A 20,226-nucleotide genomic window follows, 5' to 3' on the forward strand; every position below is an offset into this window, starting at 1 on the left:
CCCTGCGCTCTCCCCCTCCCGCACCCCGCGGGAAGTAGGTGGTTGAAGAGAGCGGGGGCTCGAAAGTAAGCTGGCCCTCCCTTGGGTCTTCGGACGACGAGGCGGGCCAGCCTGCCGCGTCCCAGGTAGTCGTCCCCATGGACGACGATGAGGAGGACAGCGACGACGCGCTCCTGATCGTGCGCAGATCAAGGGCGCACGCAGCGGCCGCGGCTACCTCCACGATGTCCGCCCCTTTGGCGGCTACCAGCTCCACGGCGGCCGCCGCCCTGGGGGCGTCCGCCGGCACCTCAGCGGCGACCACCCCTATGGTGGTTGCCGGTGTTACAGCGGTGACCACTCCGGTAGCGACCGCCAGCGACCCGGGGGCGGCTACCTCAGCAGCAGTTGCTGGGGCCGCGGCGGTCGCCACACCGGCGACGGCCCCCGACGTCCCCCGACGTCGCGGCGGCCATGTTGGCGGCCCCGTCGGCGGTTCCCGCGGTCCCCACGGGCACCCACGGCCCCACCTGCTCGGGGGGTCTTCCGGGGCTTCGCGCTCCGGTGCAACCCCTCGAAGGCTGATTCGTCGGCAGGCGCCAGCAAGAGGGGGAGGGTCGACTCCCCGCCTACCACACCGAGCAAGAAGGCGCGCGTGGACGCCGGCAGCGCTGTCTACCCAGCCGGCACAAGGGCCAGCGGCGCCGCCATCGCACCTGCCGGTGAGCCAGCCCCAACGGAGGTGGCGTCGGCACGAGGTACAGCTCCTTCCTGCCTCCTTTCCTGCATTTTCAATTGTCAGTTAATGACGTAACCGTACCTTCTCTTTCCGTAGGCGACATTCCGCCCGCAGCAAGCCTCCTGGATACCCCTGTCGGGACGGAGGAGGAGGGGGAGGCTCCCCCGCAAGCCCAACGGCCCTGCAAGGTAACCACCCTAGCCCCCTTGTCCGCCTCCGGGCAACTTCTTTAGCTTTCCACTTCTCACACTCCCCGCCGCTGCAGGCCCGAGCGCACCCGCACGGGAAGCGGGTGCTACTGTGGTTGACCTCGACTCTGACGTCGAGGTTATAGGGACGGCGGAGGGGTCGGAAGCAGCCCCCACGCCAAGTCCTGCTGCGTCGGCCGTAGCGGCAGCGGCGACCATCACCACCCCCGGGACGGTGTCCTGCACTGCGCCGGCGGCCGTAGACGCCGCCGGTGCGGATCCTTCTCCCGTAGACGCCGTCGTCGTCGGCCGCTTCCTTCGACACCGACCTCGGCACCCTTGCCCGGGTGGCTTGGAATCACATCACCTGGGATCCGAGCATCTTCGATCAGGGGCACCGGTTCCTTGACGCTGTCAAGGACCAGCAACTGGCCTTCATCACCTCCTTCAACGAGGTGAGAGAGCACCACGCGATCGCCAAGAGCCAGCTTGGCGAGCTGCGGCAAGCCGTGGAGAACGAGCGGCAGGAACTATCCCAGCTACGAGAGGAGACGCGCCTCGCCAGGGAGGAGGCGCGCCTTGCTCAGGAAGCTTTGGAGAATGCCGACACACCGGTCGTCCCGAAAGAAGAGCTCTACCGGCGACTGGAGGCTCAGCGCACCGTGCTCCAGGGGGCTCTGGACTCGCTGGCGGCGGCTCAAGCGGAAGCCAAGAAGGAGCACGCCGAGGTGCTCGCTACAGCCCAGGCTCGGATCGACGAGAAGAACGATCTGATCGCCAACTATCTCGGTGAGATCCAAGGCCTACGCGTCAAGCTGGAGGTGCAGGTCAAGGCCACCGAAAGCGCGGTGGACGCGGCGGCCCAGCATGAGATCCAGCTCGGCGCCGCCAAGGACAGAGCGGCCCGACTCGAGACCGAGCTGGCCACTGTCCGGGAGAAGCTCGCAAAGGCCAACGAGGACAACGCAGCCCAAGCCGCGGAGCTCGCGTCGCTGGCGAGCCGCCTCCGGAAGGCCAAGAAGGCCACGCTCAACGCCCGGTTCACCACGGCACATTGATCGGGCAACAACAGCTGGAGACCGAGAAGCTGCTCCACATTGCCCAAGCGTTGCGCGATCTGCTGGCCAGGTTCGAGCTGCAGGCCGCGGAGGTGGACGGCATGGACGTCTCAACGCTGATCCCGTTCTTCTCCGACCTGGTGGGGAAGTTCGGGGCGCTCGACGTCTGGATCGCCAAGTTTGGCGCCAACGAGGTTGCCAACTGCGCCCGGGTGGTTGCTCGGACGATCCTTCTAAGGGTACACCTTCGGGACCCGGAGTTTCCCTTCGAGACATTGCTGGACGCCTGGTCAGACAGCGAGGACGAGCCCACCCACACTCAGGCGGTGAGTGGGTTCGTCGACGAGGTGGTCGAGCGGATGCAGCGGAAGCCGGACGTCGAGCCGTCCCCAGAGGCCCCGGCGGAAGACACCGGCAACTAGTTGCCACAGCCTCCTGCCGGCCTTTGCTGCTTTCTCGTTCACCTTCTTTTGTTTTCGTCCTGCAAGTATGGCGCTTTGCGCCATTTGAACAATTACAGTTTCATTAGTTCATGTAATCGTTTGCTACTTAGTTAATCAAGCGCTTTAGTACTGCTTAATCCTCGTTCCATGTTCCCGGGGCTGCCTCGCGGGGTGGATCCCTTCGCCCTTGTGTGTCGTGCCTTGTGTTGCCGGGGACTCGTGCGCCTCACCCATGACCAGGCCAGGGACCTGGGACGGACCCGCAGTGCCGACCTGGGGTCAAGCAGTAGCGGCGAGCAACTCCACTTGCGGGGTAACTACTCCAAGCCATGCCCTCCCGGGACGGACCCGGAAGCCGCACGGGGATCGCACTCTCCCCGCAAGAGTCCTTCTAACACCCCGGCTACACGCAGGTTCCGGGGCCACACTTAGTGAGGCAGCGTTCAGTTCTTAAAGAGTTTATCGTACAGGTTCAAGCACTTAGCTTTTCGTTCGGTCTCGTGCTCGGCATGCTTGCCGGAGGTGTGCGCCTGGTACGTTGCCCTTGAGAAAGCCTGTTTGAGGGATGCGGCGGGAACGCCGCGGTAGGATCGCCGCCGGTGTCAAGTGCCGACGACGATGCTACCGCCGCGTCTCCGCAACAACCCTCGCCTTTAGAAGAGCCCTTGCTTTCGGAGGAACCTGCTTCGAGGGGTGCAGCAGGGACGTCGTGACTTTCTCGCCACCACCGGCAAACGCGGATGGCAAAGACATAACGGCGTCTCCGCAGCAGCGAGCTGCTTGGGGAAAATCTGCCTGAGGGACGCAGCAGTGATGCTGTGGTGGGCCGGAGCAAACGGTGGACGCTGGCACCAGCGCCATCACAGCGTCCTCGCGACGACCCTCGCCTCTGGAGGGGTGCGGCAGGGACACTACGGCAGTGCACCCGTCGGCGCTGAGCGCGGATGGCATGCACTACCATAGTGTCTCCGCGGCAACCCTCGCTCCTTGCGGAGATACCCTCTGGAGGGATGCGGCAGGAGCACTGCGGCACCCCTCGCCCCGGAGCCGCTCACTAGAGGAGGTGTGGCAAGGGCACGGCGGCAGTGCACCCGCCGGCGCCGAGTGCTGGTGGGATGCACCACCACCGTGTCTCTGCGACGCCCCTCGGAGTGGGCTTGGTGGGGGATACGGCAATGGCGCGACGGCAGTGCACCCGTCGGCGCTGGGCGCTAATGGCATGCACTTCCATCCTGCCTCTACGGCACTGCCCGCCTTCGCAGCCTCTTCCTTGGCTTCGCTCTGAGCCATTCCATGGCCGGGGCGCCCCTCTTATAGGCGCGGGGGGAAGGGCTTGCCACCGCGCACGACGGGCCAGCGCAGCACCCGTGGCACCCCGCCCCTTGAAAGTGCGGTACGGTCTTCGCCACTCCGCATGCCAAGTTGCTGTGGCACACGTGGCGGCCTCCTCCTGAGTCAAGGGCCTCGGAGTGCGGCGAGTCCCTCGTGATGCGGTCGCTCCACACCACAAGACGCTGCTACGCGGCACGACCCGTGGGCGGTCCACGGGCATTACAGTGCGCAAGATTCCGCCTTTACCCTGCACATTAGATTCTTACCAAGCCCGAGATGCTGCAATTTTTTTCAAAATTCACGAAAACACATAGCAGTATGGATAATTTCCAATCTCCTGCCTCCCAGCCCCCGGGCACGGAAGGGTCGATGCCAAACTTGGATGTGAGCACTTTATTTCCAAGAGACGCAGCGACTGTGTGGTGCACGTTGCGGGAAGCCCGGCAACTGCATGTCGGGTGATGCACATTGCGGGGAGCCCGGCAACTGCATGTCCCGTGATGCACGTTGCGGGCAGCCGGGCAACTGCATGTTCCGTGCCATAGCGATCCGGCAGCGGGTTTATGTTTCCGAGGCTCCAGCAGCCCCCTGCTCATAACCAAGTATAGAAAGACACTTCTGTGCACCTAGAGCAGGAGACAGAAGAAGGAGGAACATGCAAATAAACGAGGCAATCTTAAAATTCAGGAAACAACACTTATCTTTATTCACAATAACTAGTGGTTTACATGCGGGGGCTGCCCGGCTACACTAGTTCGAGAGGTATGCATCGGCGGCATCACCTGAGGGTCGGGCTCCGCCGCTTCACGGGTAGAACTTGCGCAAGTGCTCAATATTTCAGCTATTTTGCACCGGCAAGCCTTCTTCGGTTTCCAGTCGGACAGCCCCCGGTCTGGTCACCTGCACTACCCGGAAGAGGCCCTCCCATTTCGGAGTCAACTTATTCCCGGCGTTCGTTCCTTGTATCCGGCGCAGGACAAGGTCTCCGTTCTCGAGCCCCCGGGGACGGACTCGCCTGTCGTGATAATGACGGAGTCCCTGCTGGTAGCGCGCGGCTCGCACAGCAGCCCGGCATCGAAGCTCTTCGATGAAGTTCAAATCGTCAACCCATTGCTCGTGTTGGCTGGAGTTGCTGTATGCGCGTACTCAGGGAGATCCGTGCTTGAGCTCGAGGGGTCGCACCGCTTCTGCCCTGTAGACAAGGGCGAAAGGAGTTTCGCCCGTTGCCCGGCTAGGTGTGGTCCTGATTGACCACAGCACGGGCTGGAGTTCTTCAGCCCACTGTTTCCCGTGGCGTTTGAGCTTGTCAAAGGTTCTCGTCTTGTGCCCCCGCAACACTTCTGCGTTGGCTCGCTCCGCCTGCCCGTTACTCCTTGGGTGAGCAACGGACGCGAAGTGTATCTTGGTGCCCATGCCCTCGCAGTAGGCTTGGAACACCGTGCTCGTGAATTGCGTGCCGTTGTCGGTGATGATGCCGTTAGGCACACCAAACCGGCACACAATGTTCTTAAAGAACTTGATGGCCGCCTGGGCGGTCACCTTTCGCACTGGTTCCACCTCCACCCACTTGGAGAATTTGTCGATGGCCACGAGCAAGTCCTCAGAGCCGCCGACTGCTCTCGGCAGCTTGCCGACGATATCTAGCCCCAGACCGCGAATGGCCACGAGAACGGGATGACATGCAGGGCCTGCACCGGCTGGTTGCTCTTCTTCGAGTGGAACCGGCACGCCTCACACGTCTTCACCAGCTGCTCCGTGTCGGCCAGGGCCGTGGGCCAGTAAAAACCGTGCCGAAACGCCTTGCCGGCCAGCGCCCGGGAGGCCACATGGTGGGAGCATGTGCCTCGATGTATCTCTTCCAACAGTGCGCGCCCTTCATCTTGTGGCACGTAGATGAGCTTGACTCCATTTGCACGCCTGTAGTAGAGGTTCCCGTCCACCACGGCGTACATTTTGGCTTGCTGGGCCACAAGCTCCGCAGCGACGTCGTCTTCCGGGAGGGCCTCTCCCTTCAGATAGCGGGCGATTTCCACCACCCAGGGAGGGGTCTCCCTGCCAATGCATGCTGCTGCGTCAGCGGCATGGACCCCTGCTGTTGCGGGGTTTCCTTCGGTTGCCGGAGGAGCTTCCCCAGCAACCGGCTTGTGGGCGACTGAGGGAGCCGCCTGCTTGTGGCAGAACACCCCGACCAGGGGCTTCCGGCGCTCTGCTGCCATCTTGGACAGCTCGTCAGCCACGAAGTTGTCCTTCCGCTTGACGTGCTCGAATCGCAAACCCTTGAACTTGCGTTCTAGCTTGCGGACTTCCTCCACTTACGGTGCCATCTGCGGGTAGTCGTAATCCTTCTTAACCTGGTTGATCATGAGCTGGGAGTCCCCCTGAATGACCAGGCGCTTGATGTCCAGGGCGATTGCCACGCACAACCCGGCGGGCAAACCCTCGTACTCTGCCGTGTTGTTGGTGGAGTCCGGGAAATCGAGTTGGACAGCGAACCTCAACTGATCCCCCGTCGGTGACTCGATGACGACCCCGGCGCCGGCTCCCTGGAGACTAAACGCGCCGTCGAAGTAGAGGACCTAGTGGCCTTCGTCCAGCTTGGCTGTCAGGCTGATCTCCGGCTCCTCCTCCTCTACACTCGTCAACGTCCATTCGGCGATGAAGTCCGCCAGGGCCGCACTCTTGATGCTCTTGGAGTTGGTGAAGTGCAGATCGAACTCCGACAGCTCCATCCTCCATTCGGCCACCCTTCCGGTGGCTTCACGGTTGGTGAGGGCTCGCTCAAGGCAAAACTCTAACACCACCGTGACGCGGTGCGGCTGAAAGTACTGGCGCAGCTTGCGGGACGCGAGCAGAATCCCCAGGAGGAGCTTCTGCACCTGCGGGTACCTCGTACGGGCGTCGCGCAGCACTGTGCTAACGAAGTACACCGGATGCTGCACGAGCCGCCTGTGCGGTGCCGACACTGCCGGCTCGGGGGTGGTTCCGGGGTCCGCGGCGGTTTCCTGGGGCCGTTCAGCCCCCTGCCTCACAGCCTCAATCCCCAGAACGTCTTCCTCCCTTTCGGCAACCAGCACCGAGCTGACCACCTGGTCAGTCACTGCTAGGCATAGTAGCAGCGGCTTGCCCGGCTTTGGGGCGACGAGGACGGGCGGCGACCTCAGGTACTGCTTGAGTTCCCGGAACACCGCCTCGGCCTCGGGGGTCCAGTCAACCGGACCCTTCTTCTTCATTACCTTGAAGAAAGGCAGGGCGCGTTCGCCCAACCTTGAGATGAAGCGGCCCAGTGCGGCGACGCAGTCGTTGAGGCGCTGGACATCTTTCACCTTGCGGGAGCCTCCATTTTCTCGATAGCTTCTATCTTGCGTGGGTTGGCTTGTATCCCCCTGTGCGAAACCAAGAAACCCAGAAGCGGGCCCGAGTCTACACCGAAGGTGCACTTCTTACGGTTCAACTTGAGTTTGATCCTTCGGAGGTTATCAAACGTTTCCCGCAGGTCATCAATCAGCGAGTCCCCGTGTTTCGATTTGATAACGATATTGTCCATGTAGGCCTCCACGTTTCGGCCTAGCTGGGGTCCCAAACACTCGCGCAGCGCGCGTTGAAATGGTTAGCCCCCGTTCTTCAACCCGAAAGGCATGCACGTGTAACAGTAACGGCCAACTGGGGTGATGAACGTTGTTTTCTCCTCGTCTTCGACTGCCATCTTGATTTGATGGTAGCCGGAAAAAGCATCCAAAAAGCTTAGCAAGTCACAACCAGCGGTGGAGTCAACTATTTGATCGATGCGGGGCACAGGGAAAGAATCCTTGGGGCATGCACGGTTTAGATCAGTAAAATCTACACACATGCGAAGCTTATTCCCCGCCTTGGGCACTACTACAGGGTTAGCTAACCAAGTTGGGTACAGAACTTCCCTGATAGCCCCGGCAGCCTTGAGCTTGTCCACCTCTTGCTTGATGAAATCCTTCCGCCCCTGCGCTTGGCAGCGGATCTTCTGCTTGACGGGACGGGTGTCCGGGCGCACCGCGAGTCGATGCTCAATGACCTCCCTAGGGACTCCGGGAAGGTCCGACGGCTTCCAAGCGAACACGTCGGCGTTCTCCCGGAGGAGACTGATGAGGGCGCTTTCCTATTCAGCAGTAATGTTCGCACCAACGGTGACGGTGCGCTCCTTGTTGCTCGCTTGGAGGGACAGCTTCTTCACCTTTGCGGCCTCCTCCTGGAGCTTCCGGCCCTTGCCGGGGAACGAGCTCAAGCCTGCGCTTCCCCCGGCAAGCTCTTGCGGGGTAGCGCGGGCCTTCTTCATTGCCGGGCTATCGCCCGGCGAGCCTTCGTCTCCGGCAACGTCCTCGTCACCGGCGTCAGCTGCAGCGGCGGCCCTGACGACCTCGCCCACGCACCAGGCCGCGTCCTTGAGGTCGCCCCTGATGGAGGACACCGATACGGACGGCATCTTCATCACGCCGTAGGCGCAATGCGTTGCCGCCATGAACTTGATCAGCGCCGGCCGACCAAGGATCCCATTGGGCAACGGGGTGTGCGCCACGTCGAACACTATGTGCTCGGTCCTGAACGCTTCCTGGGACCCGAAGGTCACCGGCAGCGTGATGCACCCCAGGGGGCGCACGATCCCTGAGTTCACTCCTTGGAACAGGTCAATGGGTTTCAGCTGCTCCACCGGCAACTGGAATTTCTGCACCATGGCGGACAGGAGGTTTAGCCCCGCTCCGTTGTCCACCAGCACCTTGGTCACCGTCATGTTGCTGATGATCGGTGAGACCACGACCGAACCTAGCTGCCGCGCTGGGTGATCGTTGGCGCTGAAGGTGATCGGCACGTGCGACCACCTCCGCGTCCGGCAACAGCGCGCACACATCGCGGGTGAGGCACTTCACCGCGGCATTGGATGGGAGAGCGTAAGCTCCCCCATGGATGCAGGTGACGCCGCGGGGCTCCTGCAAGCCCGGCTCATCGCCACCAGTGCAGTCGGCCTCGCGCTGCTCCTCGGCACGGGCCCTGTCTCATCCTTGGGGAGGGCACTCCCTGCCGGCGCGGGCTTGGCCGCGTCCCCCTTGGGCTTCCTCCCTGCCGGCGTTGCTGCCAGCAAGCTTTGGCCCCGATCTAGGGTCGTTCGGGCAATCTCGGGATAGATGCCTGATGTCGCCGCAGTTGAAGCAGGCGCCGGCTGCTCGACGCTCCTCGTGGCGCTGCTCGCGCCGCTGCTTGATACCATGCAGGATGCGGTAGTCCTGCGTGTCATGGGTGGAGTTGGCGTGGATGGGGCAGCGGGGCGCGTCACACTGCTTGCCGCCAGATCCGCCACCGGGCGAGGCCTTCTTCGCAGGCCTCGCAGCAGCCCCCGACTCCGCGGCGAGGAGTTGCTTCCCGCTGCGCTCGCGGGAACTCTTCTTCTGCGTCGTCCGGATCCTGCGTCGTCCGGATCCGAAGCGTGCTCAGCTTCTCGCGCATCTTGGGGTCCCGGACATTGATGGCGAAGATGTTGACAATGGCAGCAGCCTCCGCCTCCGGGATGGAGTAGGAGAGACTGGAGAGGTTGAGCAGCTAGGTTCTCGCTGCTCCTTTCAGAACCATCGGGAACCAATTGGCTCTGACCTTGTCGTCGGTGCCGATGGCATGCATCCCCAATGTGTAGGTGAGGAGAAAATCCTTGGGATTCACGGTCCCGTCGTACGTACCGAGTGCGGGCGCCCGGAACTTGCGGGGCAATGTCACCCGCTGCAGCTCACGCGTAAACGCGGTGCAGCCGTCCTCGGGGCCCATAGGAGAATCCTCCTACTCCTGTGGGCGTTGGCGCTCTACATCGCGCCGGCGCCAGCGCTCTAGGCGCTGACGCAGGTCCTCCAGCTGGCGGGTATTCAAGATGCCGCACGCGTCACCTCGCGTGACGGTGGGTGACGAGTGCGAGGACCCCTCTGGGTCCCCGTCCCCCTGGCCTCCCTGCGGGGGAGGGTTTTCCCCTTGTTGCGAGGCGCGGGGCGCGCCTCCGCGCCCCGGGTTCTGCCCGCGGCCAGAGCCTGCCGGGCCATATTCGCCTTGTGGCTGTTGGGCAGCGAGCGCGAGGAGCGCGCCCAACTCTGCGCTCCATGCCTCGTGCGCCGGCGTGCCCTGGCGCGGCTCGTAGCGCACCATGACTCGCGTGGCGATAATGGCCTTCGCCGGGGTTTGCGCGAGAGGCTGCCGGTTTCCCGAACGGCTGCCCTCTGCTCTATCCCCGGCCGCCCTTGGCCGAGCCGAACGCGAGCCGGTCGGCGTCGCCCGTGACGCTCCGTGCTCCTTGTGCGGCTGCTGCCGCCGCTGCGGTTCGTCGGCCGGTGAGCCACCCCGCTGTAGGGCGCGGGCGGCGTTGTAGCCACTCGTGCGGCTGGCTCTGGTGCTGGGAGCCGCCGGCCCTCTCAACCGGTTATCAGCTGACGGTCGAGGAGGCGGCGGCGGCAGCTGTGATGGCTGCGCTCGGGCAGGCGCAGGATTACCCTGTTCCTGCGACGCGCGTGGCACGTCGTGCGACCGCGTGTGCACCGCTGGGGCCACACGCGAGTCGATCCTCGAGTCACCAGCCCGCCTGGGGGGCATGGTGGCTGGCTCTGTCGTCGAAAAAGACGAGACTGATGTCGGTGCAGACGTCGCCGCCGGGAGTCACCGGCGAGCTCTCCTCACGCGCCCCCTACCTGGCGCGCCAGATGTCGTCGCGCGGGGCTCCGACACCGGGGATGCGTGGGCACCCCCTTTTCAGGTTCGGCAGTGGGTTACGGGGATCGCCGGCGGGGCCAATGCAAAGCCTAAGAATGCACCAAGAACACATGCACACACTTTTTACCTAGGTTCGGGCCACCTTGCAGTGTAAAACCCTATGTCCTGCTTGTCTGAGCTTATATTACTGTGAAATCGGTTTTTTACATGTTGCCGGGGGTAGTCCCCGGGTGCTCTCTCGATTCGGCTAAGTACCGATTGCTACTTTAGGCTATTGCTAGTAGTGAACTGGGAAATGGTCCAACCCTTTGACCGTTGGCGGGGGTCCTCTTTTTATAGCCAAGGGGATACCACAGGTGCCACGGCGCATGGTTTACAAGTGGCGAGCAAGGAGCTTGGGTAGCTCCCCCTCGGTGTGCTGGCATGCATGCACGAGCGCCAACCCTGCGGCTAGGGGTCTAAGGCCTAAAAACTAGCCCTAGGCAGTCACTGTTCGTCCGACTAGACGGATAACGCCCCTCCTGTCGGCTCATTAAATGCGTCGTGTGCCTCACTCCTTGCCTTGGCGAGACTGCACACTGGGCGCCTGCCGCGCGCCCACGTGGCGCCGCTGCTCTGCTCGCTCGGCCCCGTCCTCATGGCGGGAACCTGCGCCCGGGAACACCTCCTCCCGGCAAGTGCCTTCCCGGGAGTTGCCCAGGCGGGATTATTCCTCGAAGCCCCGCTAGCCCTTCCGGGCTGGTAGCTTGCCGGGCCGCCTGCACGTTGCCTCCCGGGGTGAGATCCTTCCGGGAACTCAGCGATGCAACCCACGCGTCGTGCAGCGGTGATACCCCGGGTGCCAGTGGTGCGACATCTCTATTGGAAATTTAAGCTGTTGAGCAAATATATTTTCGATTTCTAATTAAAGCATCCCCGAAGGGCAGACAGCAAGGTTAATAATCTTATGCTGGCCAATATCTATTTTCCATTCATTGGATACTGAATATGAGTCATGCTTTCATTTAGCAAACCGTGTTCCATCCGTTCGATGTAAGCAATCAGAAAACAGATTACATAAAAGACTACAAACATTAGTTAATAATCTTATGCTGGCTGCTCTTCTATCAATAATTCAGTTGTCTTAATCTTGCATTTTTATGACTTCTCACTGTCGACTTACCAGCTTTGACATAATATGTAGCCTCTGCTTTGTCATGACCTGGTATGCTACCCACTTTACCAGATGTATGTATATACATTCATATGTCTTCAGTTTGACACCTAATAATTATGTCATCAAGAATGGACAATGGGTTTCAGTTTTATATACGTAACACCAAAGTACACCTAAAATGTTGACTAACGTTCTTAACAATCACTTTAACTGTACCATAATGATCATATCTGCAAGTGTGTGGGCACTCTTTCTAGATCAATTGGTAGAAAAACTTTTTTAGACTACTCTAATGCATTACTCTAACATGAGAATTATTTTTTGGTTAACAAAGCTTGTAGGTCGCTATGACCGCTGATTGGCTTTTCCGATGATGGATACAAATTATTTATCTTCTACTTTCAAGCATATGGAATGTGTTTCTACCATGGTGATAGCTAAAAAAATCACATGCTATTGGTCTTTCCACTAATGCCTACAAATTATTTATCTTCTACTTTGAAGCATATATGGAATGGGTTTCTAGCATGGTGATAGCTAAAAAATTCACATGCTATTTCTTTATTTCAATTTTGGCAGGCTACCGAATGGTATTCCTATTAATGGCTACAAATTAGGTATATTCTATTTTTTTTGTAGGTGCAAAAGCATTAAATAGTAGATACCTACAGGTTGATGAATTTACTTCTCTACAGGCGGAAAGGGAGCCAAGATAATTGATTTCAGCTTGTCCTCAGCAGACAGTATCGGAGAAGTTGTTAGCCAAGACCTCATAAGCACCAGCATATGCAATGTTCTCTATAAACAACACAACATTTCCAACCAAGTATATCATATAGTGTGAGGCAGACAATTTAGGTTCTTACTACAACAGATGTGGTAACGATTGAACTGACTCCATACAAGAACATTCAAGCACTTTGGCATCTCTGATGAAGTCCCTGGATTCTGATAACTTGGGAGCAGCTTATTTATCTAGATATTGCTTAGTATCTTGAGATAAAAACCTTTCGCCTAAAAAGGATGCCAATTAATATGGAACGGAGGGAGTAATAAGTTGACATTTGATACAAATTTATTATACCCTAATCCATTTAAATTAAGCACGCATAAACACACACATCCTTTTAAACCATGCATAGACAAAGACTATGCATATCAGTTACTCCCTCCGATCTATATTAGTTGTCGCTGTAATAAATCAGGAATATATAATATGGATCAGAGGGAGTACTATACCCTACCAAAAAGTTTTTCTTTGTGTTTTGTACCTTTTACAACTAATTTAGAATGCTATCAGTAGTTAAGTGAAAGAGGCGATACTAATAACAAATGATATATTTTACTAGGATAGAAAGATATGGGATTATTAGCACTTTGTAAGATCAATTTATTTCATATTTTGATCATATGTTGCTACTCCATGTGCTCACATCATCAAGATTCCAAAGAAAGAAAATGAATGAATAAAAAATTACCAATTGCACTTGATGTATCATGTAACTTCTCAATTTTCTTTCTACATTTTTGGAAGTATTAACGCAATCTTTGCATCTTGTAAAAATAGTATAAGAGTTTGCCATTAAATCCTTAGTTAATTGTGAAACATATGTCAAATTAATGAGCAAGATTCCACCGTGGATTGACAATTGTCATTTGATGATTTAGCATTCTCGTTTGTTTCCGGTTCCTTGGAATGTTCCATGTGATCTGGTTGTTGTCATGGCAATTAAGAAATTCAAGAATTTTGCATCTCAACTCTCAAGTTTCGTTACGCCATACAACTGAACGCTTTAGTGGTTAGTACTTAATGTGTTTATTTAATTTCTTGCAGATTGTTTGTGTAATATTTCGACAAGAATTATGGAACGGAGGGAGTACTAATGATAAATTGTATGTTACTAAACTTCGCTACAGAAATTGATTACAAAGGTTACCATATTATTCATGTGTCCCGGTAGTTTCTTAATAAGTTCCGCCTTTCTTTTATTTTGATACTTGGTGACTATTTAGCTAGCTAATGGGAATCACTTTGTTGGACCTTTAGGGGTGTAAATTTGTTGGGGAACTAAGAAGGGGGTTATTGTGATGGTGAATATTTCACTGCACATTATGAAAGGTAACTTATCACGATTTAATGAATAATAATTCACTGATATCTTCTGGGATGAATATGTTATTGAATTAAGCATGTCGAGAGCTATGCCATTGGAGAAAACAAAGAGACATGATGACTTGCAAAACAAATTGTTTGATTGCAAGTAGTGATAGAGAAAAAAAAGACAAAGGGGTCGACGAGAAGATTTTGTTTGATCCGTTTTCCCATGCCATACATAATAAATGTAACTTTTTAACCACTAAAAATATCTCCAAGGAAATGAAATAGTTGTTGTCCTATGACCAAATTGAAACACATATTGAAAAAGTGTTGTGTTTTTTATGGTTTATGTTCTATATCTAAGCTCTCTTAATTGCATCTCTTTCCCTTCGTTCAAATCAAAATTGAGGGTTGATAATGTGAAAATAATTATATTTATCTTTTATGAAACTAAGTGCCATTTAGTAGCTGTAAAAAAAAGTTCCATTTACCGAAGTACAATATTTATGTATTCACAATGATATCCCTTCAAATAGCATAGTACTCCCTCTGATGCATATTACTTGTCGAAATATTAAATATATCTAGACGATTTTTACATATAGATACATCCGTATTTGGCAACTTTGAGACAGTAATACCGATCAGAGGGAGTACAAGATTCAAAATTCTTAAATAATCAAAGATGTTGACTTGCGCGGGCCACTCTTCTAGTGTTCAGAACAATAAAAAAAGACAGAAGAGAGAAAAGACGAGCTCGAGAGCCATGCATGAGTCATGTCTCTGCTGGTGCCAAGGGTGCGTTGGGTAGTCACCAATGTTGGTTACCAAAGCAACTACGGAGTACTACTAATTCGTTCGCTCCGTGAGATACCGGCTTAGATGCACTGCAGGTGTTGTTGCATGCATGCTTGCATTGTCCTGAAAACATTGAAGCACAAGCATAATCAGAGCAGGGCAGGCACACGCACGCAGCGCTGCATGCATGCAGAGTCCGCCGGTCATTCCAATTGGCCACTGGGATTGGTACGCACCTGCGTCTGAATTTCGACGGAATTGACCCAAAACACAAAAAAGTTTGAAAAATGGACTGCTCGCGAAACTATTTCACAAAACTGACCCTTTGGTGTAACGTCCGCATACCAAGCGTTATACCTACACTATAACGTCCTGCGGCCGGGCGTTACACCGGTGCCAGCGTGGCGTCCCTGTCCAGCGTGGCCATGCCGTGGACCCATGGCAAGCCAGTATAGCGCCTCGTCACCGGGCGTTATACCCCTCTGCCCTAAAGTGGCTGAACCGCTCGGGCCAGAGGCGAAAACACAGAAGGGTTCGGGCCAGAGGTTCTCCCGTTAGAACAGAGCGGCGGCGGCGGCGGTTCCCCTCCAAATCTCTCCCCCGATTCGTCCCAATCTTCGTGGAATCCGTCCAGATTGGCTCCCCCCAGGTATTCTTCTCCGATCCCCTCTGTTTCCTCCCAATTTGCCCTAGGAATTTCTCTACATTGAGGGTTCGAGTTGGATTTGGGGCAAACCCTAGTTTGTGTAATTGCTCAAGAATGTTTGGTCGGAATTATGGAATGGTATTGAGGGTGTTTAGTATTTGGATATGTAGCACTTTCTTGTTGGAAATATTTGGAACAAACCCTAGTATATGTACTTGGCCTAAAAAATGTTTGGTAGGTAATTATGGAATGGCTTAGGGCAGGGGGTATAGCGCCTGGTGACGAGACGCTAAACTACCACTATAGCGCCCGCCGAAGAGGCGCTATAGTGGCTAGCCGTGGGTCCACAGCGTGACCACGCTGGACAAGCACGCCACGCAGGCACCGGTGTAACGTCCGGTCTGAGAGCGTTATAGTGCAGGTCTAAAGCCCGGTATGCGGACGCTACACAGAAGGGTCAGTTTTGTGAAATAGTTTCGGCAGGAGTCCATTTTCCAAAAAAATTTATGTTTTGGGTCAATTTTGTCGAAATTCAGCACCTGCGTCGAGCTAAACCGAAATGTTAGCGGGCGGGTAGCCGGTAGCCGGCCGGCCGGTGAGACATCGATCGGCTAGCCGGCCGCACTCGACGGCTCATCTAACACGTACCGACGGCGGTTCGCGTAACGACCTCAGGACCTGGCACCAAACCGGCCGGTGAGCATGCAAGTTCGGAGAAAAGAGCAACCCCAACCGCACGCACCTATACTACTGCCAAATTGCTTCACCCAAGATGATTCACGTACCATAGCTTTTTTTTTTTGAGAGGAACCTACCATAGCTGTACGATGTGTGCTTTCGTTCCTTCGCTATTCTGCCCCGAACGCAGGCTTTTGCTGTCCAAGGCCCAACCCAGTTCCAAACCCAAAATACTCTGCCCCCATCAAAATTTCTCCACGGCGCCTCCTCTCCCATCCATAACTCTCACGCCTCCTCCTCTTCCCTCCCAACATGACGGTCCATCTTCCCAATCCTTTCTTGCTGATCTTCAAATCAATCTAACTCAAGTATAATTTGTAGCACTACAGGGAAGTCAGCTTGAAAGGACAAAACAAGGTACCTATGTGTCCCTACAAAGGATGCATCTATACACTAAGTCATATCTACATACATCCAAGTTTTAACAAACTTGAGACATCTTTTGTTGTACGGAGGAGTACATGTTAAGACTTGTATAGGCCTTAGGTAGCAGCATATTTGATTTTTGAGTAAATTTCACAAACCATTACTCTTGGGGCTAGAGTTTCAACGAGTTACCACTTTAGGGGCCGTTCGTATCAATTGACTACTACTTTAGGGGTAATTATTTTCACTTTGTCCAAATCAGTCAAATTAAGAATTTTGACAGGAAAACTTAAAATATGGGTCCACATGTAAGATCTTTGCCATTTTCAAAGAACCCCCCCTAACCTTTCTCTTTTTTCTCTTTGACCCGTCGTCTTCTTCCCTAAGCAGCAGCAGCCTGCACACCCAGCGGCAAGCAGGTGACGCGGTGGTGCGGGTGCGGGCCGATGGCACAAGTGGCAGCGCGAGCGGGGTGGGCACGACAGCACGGCAGCAGTGCAGGGTGGGCGGCGGTGCAGGCCGGCGGCCGGTGTAGGACCGGGGCTCCGAGTCAAGCCAGGCCAGCGAGGTTGGTCGGCGACCTCGCGGCCATCGAGCAGTTTTACATAGAGAAGTACTAGAAAGAGAAGAAGGTGGAAAAGAAGAGGAGAAAATGAAAAAAAACATACAAGGGGTTGGGTGAAAAATGTGATGGACAAAAGTTGTCATGCTTGTGGCCCCCAATAAGTCAGTTTTACTGTCAAATGAATTAATTGGCCAGATTTGGGGAAACTGAAAAATAATTACCCCAAGAGTAATATCCGTCCGAGTATTTAAGGCCTACGTGGAATTTTATGTCAAAGTTTGACCGAGAATTACTATAATAATATGAAATTATTGTGGCACACAAATAATATTATTGGATTCGTATTGAGAAACATTTTCGATGGTACGTGTAACTTTTATACACATGTACTAAATATTATTTGTACAGTTGTTCGTCAAAGTTTGACATAAAATTTCGCGTAGGCCTTACATAACCGAACAAAGGGAGCAGTAAACTGATATGAATTCCTGAAGTGGTATCTCCGTGAAACTCTAGCTCCAAGAGTAGTGGTGTTGTGAAATTTACTCGATTTTTCTCTGGACTATTTTAGGTGTGTTATGGCGTCAAGTTTACCTTCGGATGAAGTAGCAGAACAGAACACAGTATTTCTGTCATGATGATGAAGATATGCTTTTATTGTGGACGAGATGGGGGATTCTTCGGCTGAGACCAACAAGTTGTGCCAGTGACAATGGTGGAACCAAATAAGGGGTCATGTTCGATACCGAGGATGCTGCCGTTAGGTTCAAAAAAATATTATGCCATAACGAAGGGTTTTGGTGTAGTAAGAACAACTAGACAGGGTGAAGACAACAAGCTCAATTATTTTACTCTTGCTTGTAGCAGACAAGGGAAAGCCCAGCCCAGTACTCATCCAAAAACATGTTTAAACCTAATCCATCGACAAAGATGCAGCGTCTAGCAAATATATATTGGAGTAATTTCTTTAAGTCGTGGAGAAAAGTTCTGCATTACTTCGGTTACACTTGACCGCAATCATCCTACATGTCGTAGCAAAGCCAGATTTCTAAGGTGTCACAAGAAACTGGACTTCATGCCAAGAGAATGCTAAAACTGAATGATCAAGCAGGAATCCGTATGAATTAAGAATTTTGTGTTTAAGCTGGCGGCTATGAAAAACTCGGGTTTGGTGAAAAGGAGAAGCTAGCTTGGTGCCGGAGATGCACGTGCTGTATAAATATTTTCTTCCTATGTTAAAGAGGTGGTCAAATCCACTTTGTGTGTGAATCGTCTGTCCGAAACAATCTATCAGTAGCATCAAACGCATACATGCATGTCTGATTTCTAAGGACTCCATATGCTCCAGATGAGCATTTCAGTATTCATGCACCTGGTTGCAAAATCATCAACATAAGATTGCTGACTACACATATGTGTGAATTTCAGGGTAAACGGGAGAAAAGAAATTGAAAAGAAAGCTTCATGCTGTGTTGATCTTAAATATAACTAACGAATCTAGTAAGGCATGCCTACATTAAACAGAAAACCAATAGTCTACCTATTGTAAATTAAAAAGTCAACAGATCCCCCGGCTATTTTTGGGCTTGTCTATTCTTCAGTTGCCTGAAATTTTCTTAAATCTAAGTCTCAATTAACGGTAAGCTTTTGGTTCAAAATCCAAACTATTGTGATCTCCAGATCACTCCATGTATATAAAACAACAATAACACTAACTGCATCAACTCAACTCAAGATAGTTCAATTTAAGGCGAGTGAGAAATTCAGGCAACTGAAAAACAGCAAAACTGCTTTCTTTTTCCTTTTTTATTTTACGTACGGCAAGGTCAGTTGGATGCTTATGCTTTGAGGGTAGGAAAAACACCAAAACAAAATTCGATCAATCGGTCTATGGACCGGATTTTGCAAAGTATATTTTAAAAGGGAAATAGTACATGCATGCATCCCCAAGATACTGGTATATACAGATCAAAGACGAAGAAATATGTCAAGTCTCGTATATATGCTACTCCCTCCGTCCAACAAACCGTCCAACAAGTGATGTCTCAACTTTGAATAAATTTGAATGCATCTATACACTAAGTGATGTCTAAATACATCCAAATTTTGATAAAGTTGAGACATCTTTTGTTGGACGGAGGGAGCACGAGTTATCAAGTTATCAAGCATCAGTACTGTTGTTGGATGCGAACCGGTGAATTGAAATCAAATCTGAAGTTGCTATCAAGCCCTAGCTAAATGCTCCCAATACCAATACCATCACATTGTCCCCAAATCCAAACTCCACCAAAAGAATACAAGAAAAGTAGTAAGGAATATTATATCTATCTAAAGATAGAATTCATTAGTGAAAAGAAGAATCAGAGACCCTAGTAAGGCCATATCTACTACCTTTTTCTTTTGCTTGCATGCATGCCGCATGCGTGGATCCGCCATGGGCAGCACCTTGGCGGCCAAGATCGATCAACTCTGATGTCACTTGAGGAAGATATCCAACAAGGTGTCAGGTTCGTTCCACAGCAGGGCCGCCTCGTAGTCGTCCTCCTCGCGGGCCATGTACTCCCATCCGGTCGCCTCAGCCTGAGCCGCCTCCGCCGGAGCGGCACCATCCTGCGCGTCGCCCGCCGTAGAAGACGACGCCACCGCCGGAGTAAGTGTCGCCTGGTGCGCCACCGTGGACGCGGTGACCGTGCTCGCGTAGTAGAGCGGCGGTGGCGCCGACGTCGTTGGCAACCCGTGCAGCGGCAGGAAGCGGTAGTAGTGCTGGTGGTGAGAGTATTGCGGCTGCGGGCGCGGCAGGAGCGGGCGGAGAGTCGGCGGCGCGGATGAGGATGAGGTCGAGGAGGAAGCGGACGCGGAAGGGTGGGAGTGGGCTCCTGGGCCGGCGAGCGGCGGTGGCGAGGTGAGGTTGAGCTGGGCCCGCGGGCCGTAGAGCTGCAGCGCGGCGCGGTCGTAGGCCCGGGCGGCCTCCTCCGCGGTGGAGAAGGTGCCGAGCCACTTGCGGGATCGCTTGCGGGGCTCGCGGATCTCCGCCACCCACTTGCCCCAGCTCCTCTGCCGCACGCCGCGGTACCTGAACTTGCTGTTCTCCGGCCCGCCCTTCGCCTTCCGCCCGCCGCTGCTGCTTGCCGCCTCGGTGGTGGTAAGTGGGTTGGGTTTTTCCATGGGCGGTAGCCGCAGGAGTGTTTGGTATAAAGGGATCTCGAGGAGTCGCGTGCGTTGGGGGGCGGAGAGGGATGGGGAAGAGAGCGGAATGGTTCTCTCAGCTCCTCTCTGCGTTGCGTTGGGGAGAGCGATGAAGGGAGAGAGAGAGGCCGAGGAGGATGTGCTTGGTGGAGAAGGGCGGTGGTCAAATATAAAGGCTGGAGAGAGAAAGAGGGTGTACAGTGTAGTAAAGCGAGCCTGCTAGCGC

General features: G+C 54.3%; 1 protein-coding gene across 1 annotated transcript; it reads right to left on the reverse strand.

Moving 5' to 3' along the window:
• Positions 1–19,289: 19,289 nt before the first annotated feature.
• Positions 19,290–19,979, reverse strand: LOC100842546 (ethylene-responsive transcription factor ABI4). Its single transcript, XM_003568598.2, has one exon. The coding sequence runs from the start codon at positions 19,977–19,979 to the stop codon at positions 19,290–19,292; it is 690 nt and encodes a 229-aa protein (XP_003568646.1).
• Positions 19,980–20,226: the final 247 nt, after the last annotated feature.

Source organism: Brachypodium distachyon, chromosome 2, assembly GCF_000005505.3.
Source record: "Brachypodium distachyon strain Bd21 chromosome 2, Brachypodium_distachyon_v3.0, whole genome shotgun sequence".
Lineage (NCBI taxonomy): Eukaryota > Viridiplantae > Streptophyta > Magnoliopsida > Poales > Poaceae > Brachypodium > Brachypodium distachyon.